Here is a 7,284-nt window from a genome sequence, read left to right as displayed (position 1 = left end):
GGTTGGTATGTGTGTACGTGTGAGTAGGTATGTATGTGCGTGTGTTTGTGGGTTGGTGTGTGTATGTGTGTGCGGATGGGTGTGTGTGTGTGTGCGGGTGCTATCATGCAAACTTGTAACAAGAAATATCATAGAAGTTGTGTGAAGTATTGGGCTCAAGCCAAAAAGATTGCCAACTCATTGTCAAATTTCTTTGTCTGATCAATTTGAAGTTAAGGCATCGTTTTTGATCTGTAAATGTGGTCAATCGATAGAGATAAATCAAGGTTCAAGAAGGTTTGTCGATAATGATTGTTGCTTAATCTGGAAAATAAAAACATGTCGAAGATAATGATGTTTTTGGTATTTATGTTGATGAAATTGATTATTTGCTAGAGAACATTAAAGTTTTTTTTTTTTTTGAGATTTGATCTAAAAAAAGAGGGTTGGAAAAAATATTTTGTTATTTATCGGAAAGGAATTGACTTTTGATGGTTTAAAGGTTGAGTCAAAAGAATGGTTAAATTTGAGTTCTATAGTGTATATTGTGTCCATTCAATTTTAAATTGGTTTTTAATGCTTGGTTATGATCTTGGTCAAATTTGATGGCTAAAGAAAGAAAGTGAAGAGCCAAAGAATTACAAGGAATTTTAACAAAGAAATTATGAACCAAATGTATAAATTACCACAAACCATAAAGATAATCCGTGTAATTTACCCATTAATAATAAAATAACACGTATCATTTTATAACATTTTGAATTCCATGAATTTTTCCATTGAAGTCTAATTAACTCTCCCTAGTTAAAACAAACTAAAAAATATGTATACACGACAAAATAATCCTTTTAAGTTAGGAAGAGACCAAAACAGCAACCAAACCTTGCCACGGAGACTATTTTTACAAGTTGAAACATTTTTGGACCTTAGCCATAGAAAATTGCAAACCACAAGGACCATTTTTGCAGTTTTCTTAAATAATAGACTAAACTGCACAAATGGTCCCTGTGGTTTGCTCAAAATTGCCACTTTGGTCCAAAAAAGTTTGGACTAGCACCAGAGGTCCAAAGTTTTCATTTTGTTGCGGGTTTGGTCCAATTTGCTTTGAACTTTTTTATAATGATGGATTTGCTCTTGCTTTTTCAATTTATTTATTTATTTATATTTTTATAGTTAAAAGAAAATAAAATACCAATCTCTCTATCCCCCTACCTCTCTCTCTCTTGTACTGAAACCATCCCTAAAATCTGCATCGTCTTCTCTCTCATGCAAATAAACAACCATGGTTATGCTCCACTTCTCTCTCTTCAATCAAACCCTTATAACTAAATTACACGAATGAAATCCCCCCTCCCTTTTTGATTTCTCATAGATTCTCTATCTGTGTTCTAATCAAGAGTTCTTGATAAACCCTAACTCTTAATCGCACACCCCAGAACAAAACGAAGAGAATAAAATCTGATAATTGCTCGAGTTTTTAGAGTTCTTGATAAACCTAGTTCTTAAATCCACACCGACGAAGAAGAAACCTTGTAATTTGTGATTAAATCTTCTCCGATAACTGTGACAAGATCAAGCTAATGACCACAAATTTTAGATGTTCAGATCTCGCTGGCCAAAAGCGCTAGACCTTTCCGATCTCAGTTCTTTCGTCGTCGGTTCTTTGTCGGTAGCAGTGAAGAGCTCAAGGTGACGAAGGCTTTCAAATCGGAAGGTTTTCAGATGGGTTTTCGAGATCGAAGGGTTTTCAAAGAGGTTCAAAAGCGATGTCGATGTTGACAAGTGTAGATCTGGAAATATTTCTCATCAGAAATTACGGATGAAGACGGTCGAAGGCTGCGACGGATTTGACGAAGGGTTGCAGTGATCTTAAACGAATTGAGAAAGAGGGTTATGACTCCCTCCAAAACGACCGCCATTTATTCATCTTTGTCTTTACAGATCTGATATGCGCGAGCTACGGTGGAAATGAAGGAAGACATAGATCTATATCGACGGTGGTTGCGTTGGTTTCCCACAGAAATGGTAGCAATGGCGGTGGTTTCCAATTATACTTTTCAAATATGAGGGTTTCAAGGAGATGGTGGTGGCGGTGTTGAGTTGCAGTGGTCGTATAGGCTAGATGTGTTGACCCGTCGTGGTGGTGGTGACGTTTATCATTTCCGGCGGTAGTGTTCCAACTTTTCGATGTTCTCTGGAGAGAAAGAGAGAGAGAGAGATTGCATATTTTTTTTATTTTTTTTTTATTTCTTTATAAAAAAATTATAAAAGTAAAATAGAAAAGACAAATTTTTTTATTTTTCTTGTAAACAAAAAATTTTAATCAATAAAAAACTAAAAAAGATAAAAGTAAGGGCAAAATCATCATTATGAAAAAATTTAAAGCAATTTGGACCAAACCCACAACAAAATAAAAACTTTAGATCTGTGGTACTAGTCTAAATCTTTTTGAACCAAAGTGACAATTTTGAACAAAACCACAGGGACCATTTGTGCAGTTTAGTCTAAATAATATTGAATCCCACAAGTTTCAAACTTGAGAGGGTTTACTGTTCAAGATAAAATTGGAAAGAATACATAAATAGATATAAAGCATCATCTCAACACAAGCTTTTAACAAACAATCAACTTGGGTTCTTTGCATTAATCAATGGTTGTCAAAACAAAGAAGCACTTGAAACCACATACAGAAATGAATTATGTCGTTTTAAAAAGAATGTTAACATCATAATCCTTAAACAACAATTATAATATCTGATTATGGGTTTTATTCAATTGAGATTAGGTTGTGATTCATGTATCTAAACCTGCATATCTCCTCAAAAAAATCATCAGCACTGCTATGACCACTTTTCATCCTAAGAATCCTTATCTTCATCTTCTTTAAATTCTTCCCAAACTTCACCAAAGACTCAAGTGTGCTCATTTTCTGCTCAGCATTCAATGGTGATCTCACAGTGATCACTACCTCTTCAAGACAAGGAATCATGAAGCTTGAATCCACCTAAAAAAAACCCAAAAACATGTTTTTCATGAACAAAGATTCTTGTTTTTGTTTTACTAAATTAATTGTTGTTTTCAAACTCACATTCTTTAGACTGTTCTTTTGGCATAGAGCAGCAAACATTGCTCCATGGATGTCGAATGTTTTAAGCTTTGGATGACTTTTGAAAAAGTCAACAAAGTCAATTTCTGGAAAGGGAAGAAGAGCTTCAAAATCTCCAGTGAATTCAACTTTCATATACAGATGTTTTACTTCACTTGCAAGTTGAAGAATTTTGTTTATTGCATCCCAACACCATTGAACACCTCTAATGCATAACGATTCAAGCCCCATGAGCTTACTACCAAAGTCCACCATGTAAACCCTCCCTGCAACCAATAAACAACACCCACAAACACAAATTTTGACATTATCATCAAAAATACAATCTTGAAATTATAAGGTAACAAAAAAAGGCTTAAAGATGATCTTGAAATTACCAGCATTGTTTGAAATGGAGAGATTCTTCAAGCAATTGGTGTCACGAACTCTAATCCAACTACACCCTTGAACTTCAAGATATTCAATCTTTGGAGCTGAAAGTGTAAGTGAGCAGCTACCTGATCCATAAAAATCAAGTTTACAATGCTCAAGTTGAAGAAGCTCAATCCAAACAGTCCTCAAACCCTCACAACCAAGAAGCACAAGATTTGTCAAATTAGGAGTTGCTCTCAAAGCCTCAGTCAAAGCTGAGTCCTCCAATTTTGCTCCAACAATTTCAAGATTCTTCATTTTTTGAAACACATCCCATTTTGGAGCACGAACCATTAGCACACCCCAAAGTCTTAAAGACTCGAGATTTTTAGCAAATTGAATGCATTCAAGTTTAGACATACTGTCTGTGTTTTGATCAGCAAGATTATCCATTCGGAGTTCAAGATTCTTTAGGGTGGGTCCCACAAGTGAGAGCCATGAGGTCAGCCCTGTGCTGGTGAATGGGCAGTAAACTACAAGCTCTTCAAGTTGGAAAATTGATGAGACTATCTCTAAGATAATGCAGTCAGGGGTATGACCGTCTTTTAAGTTGTCAAAGATGCTACGAGGGAAGTAAAGGCTTTTAATGTAAGGCATGGAGTCTTTAAACTTTCTGGAGACACAGTTACAAGATGCCACATCTTTAGCATTGTTCATGTTTAGTAAAATGTATTGGACTACAGCTTCTGGTAAGGATTCCATTCTGTGAGGATAATAAACAAAGATGTGATAGTTAGTTCGAATTCAAACTATATACAAGACTGCAGAAAGATTAGGGTTAGATTTCAAATCAGGAATTGGGGGAGTAATGGTTAAATACTGCTTAAAATTGTATATCTGTTAAGTTCTTCAGATGTTATTGAAAGACGAAAGTTATGTGGGTGAAAACCAACCAAAACTGAATCGATAACTAGATGTAAGTTTCGAAATAGAACAAAACCCAGAAACGATGATCAAATTGAATATAAACAGATGAATAAAATCAACTTTGAAAAAGACAAGGCTGTATATAAATGGAAAATGATTGATTCAATTCGTTATTTTTCAGTATTGTTGGATCTTTAAATTGAATTTTATTTAGGTTGAAAACGAACTGCTATGAAATTTTACAAACTTAACGAAAGTAACAAACCAGAAATGTATAGGAGTATAGAACGACTCTACTGTGAGGATGACATGGATATACACATACATCACCTATAATATAATTTCAGACTTATTTCATAATTAAAGTAGAAGTACATCTCGGCATCTGTCTATGGCAATTCAAGTATATGCAAAGCATTAATACCCGTTATTGCGAATCTAGTTGACGATTAATCTCAAAATTGACGTTAAAAACAGTTACTTTAACATCAATCTCAAGATTTACATCTTTCTGTCAAACAAAGAGTAATTATAAGCGAAATGCAACACAGAAATCCAGGCAAATACCACCTTACAAGTAACAAAGTGCAAATAGAATCGACTCACTTACATCCCTAGTAGACAACATAGACAATTTAGACAATTTATATGAAAACCTGGATCCAACAGATTTACATAAAACTGAAACCTAAAATAAAAATAAAAATAAAAAAAGTTTGAAAACCCCTTTACTGAAATCGGATACCTAATAAGCTTGAACTTTCAAAATCACGAAGTATCAACCAAATCGTACCTAAAGGGTAAGGGGAAGTGGATCAATCAAATTCAATCACGAAGCTTGAGAAGCGAGAAAGCAGATCTCCGATGCTGAATTTGAAGCTGCAAAGGGAGTGTGGAGAATTTATGCTTTTCTGTAAAAATTTGAACTTTGCCCGCCGTTGTATCCTCTTACCAACTTTTACTTAATTTTGTTATTTTAAAAATTATTACAAAAAAGTTTGAATTTTGAATAAGTTTTAGGCTAAATCACAGTTTTAGTCCTTGCCGTTTGGTAGACATTCCGAACTTCGTCCCACAAAAAATTTATATCGTTTTATGTATTTTACAAACTTGGTCCCTATGGTTATATGGTTATTCCGAATCAAATCTAATTTTTTTCAATTTTAACATGGATCGTAGCTGATATTTTTTTTGTTCATGATATCGTCTTTTTTACCATTAAGACCAGGTGAAATTGCTATATACTCGTATTATTATTTTTAATTACTTATTATTTATTTTATTTTAGTTACTAAAGTTTATATCCAATAAAAAGAAACTCTCCCCCACTAGCCCTTGTCTTTTGTACTTTTTCACATTCTTGTATCTTTATCACATAGACATTCATACATCTTCAAGTCATTAACCTTCATCGATTCTACTAGGGATTCATCGATTCTACTAGGGATGTAAGTGGGTCCGTACAATGGACCCAAAAATCGAAATTTTAATATTAGTAGACTGGAAACCCGACTGATATAAAGAAACCGATTACGGTTCGATTCAAGGTATAAATCCGGGTATAACCAATATGTAATGTTTGCAACCGGACTTGGGGTTTGGAGTCGGGTTAGAACTGGAATTTTGGGTATGGAACCGAATTTGGGGTTTGGAACCCAAAAATTTGAGCAAACCATGCATAAGTTATTGAAATTTTAAGGTTAAATATCTTTTTTTTAATAGTTATGTGGGCAGAAAAAAGAGCTAAAGATTTCAATTATTCAAGTGGAGTGCCCTAGGGGATGTATGAATTCATGTAGGATATCCTGATACTCTTAATCTAAGATTTTTTGTCTATTCCTTGTTTGGTTATGGCTTTAGAGTTGGATCATTTGTTCGAGTGACTATCTCACATCTAGTTATTTAGGGTTATGCATTTCATGGAGGATAGCTGGTAGCGGGATAGTGTGCTATGAGAGGACTAGTAAGTAGTAGTGAGTTTTATGATTGATGTTTGTCTGTATTATGTGTCTACTTGATCCCTTATTGTTTATATGTCGACATATGGTAGTAGTGGGTTGAGGCGGTCCTACTTTGTGTTGTAGTCCAAGATACTCGGTGTGGGTCGGCTGTAAACCATAGGCACGGAGGCTCTGGAAGAGTGGTTGGATTGAGACGGTAGACCAACAAACTCTGGGTAGTCCGGTCCAATGGCTAAGTGGACCCGTTACGTGTTGGCATTCCAGTCTGAGGAATGATTAGGCCTAGGCATTCCAATTCGATGATTGTGGGAGGTTATGCATGCTTGTACGTTCATATGATGGGGTATTTTGAGGAAACTCACTAAGCTTTATGCTTACCAAGTTGTTTATGTCTTTTTAGGTTTTATTGGTGATTGTGGGAAGGCGAAGGCGGGACTCTACACATTCATCAACAACATTGAGGATTTTGCGTTTCTTATATTACTCTGATTTTCAATAAATATATTTTAGAATAAACGGTTTTCTTAATAATGAATTTATAATTGGGAGGTTTTACTCTAATAAAAATGAAGTTTTTTTATTGTGAAAATGGGACGTTTCACTCTCAAGGTCCCGAATCACAAAAACGCTATGCTTCCAAAGAAGTAGCACACATACACCTAGGTGCTCAAAGAGCCACATCTAACCTTCTAGTACTCATCCTAGGTCCTTGCTCTACTACATCTCTATTCTGCAAGAAGTCTGTTAACCTCGCTAATGGATTCACATAAACCAATTGTACATAACTTAGACTCAATAGATATTCGAATAAAGAATTCCACCTAAAATTCATAACCAAATAAGGAACAGGAAGAAGGCTAGACCAAACATTTTGAGGCTATAAAATCCCAATTATATACAACCATGCAATTTACATGAAGCAATTAGCAATCTTAGTTTCAGCTGTAGCAAAACATCCGC

At 34.9% G+C, this 7,284-nt stretch overlaps 1 protein-coding gene across 1 annotated transcript; it reads right to left on the bottom strand.

The window, feature by feature from the left end:
- Positions 1–2,590: 2,590 nt before the first annotated feature.
- LOC144997496 (F-box/RNI-like superfamily protein) lies at positions 2,591–5,294 on the bottom strand. Its single transcript, XM_078957403.1, has 4 exons — positions 5,157–5,294; positions 3,463–4,199; positions 3,068–3,351; positions 2,591–2,983 (listed from the first exon to the last, which is right to left on the bottom strand). Exons 2-4 carry the CDS (start codon positions 4,196–4,198, stop codon positions 2,747–2,749), a joined length of 1,257 nt encoding a protein of 418 aa, XP_078813529.1. The 5' UTR covers position 4,199; positions 5,157–5,294; the 3' UTR covers positions 2,591–2,746.
- Between the last annotated feature and the right edge of the window lie 1,990 nt (positions 5,295–7,284).

Source organism: Lactuca saligna, chromosome 5 (assembly GCF_052625555.1).
Source record: "Lactuca saligna cultivar CGN05327 chromosome 5, ASM5262555v1, whole genome shotgun sequence".
Lineage (NCBI taxonomy): Eukaryota > Viridiplantae > Streptophyta > Magnoliopsida > Asterales > Asteraceae > Lactuca > Lactuca saligna.
Note: the sequence above shows the minus strand (reverse complement) of the source record. Positions and strands in the feature narration are given on the sequence as shown.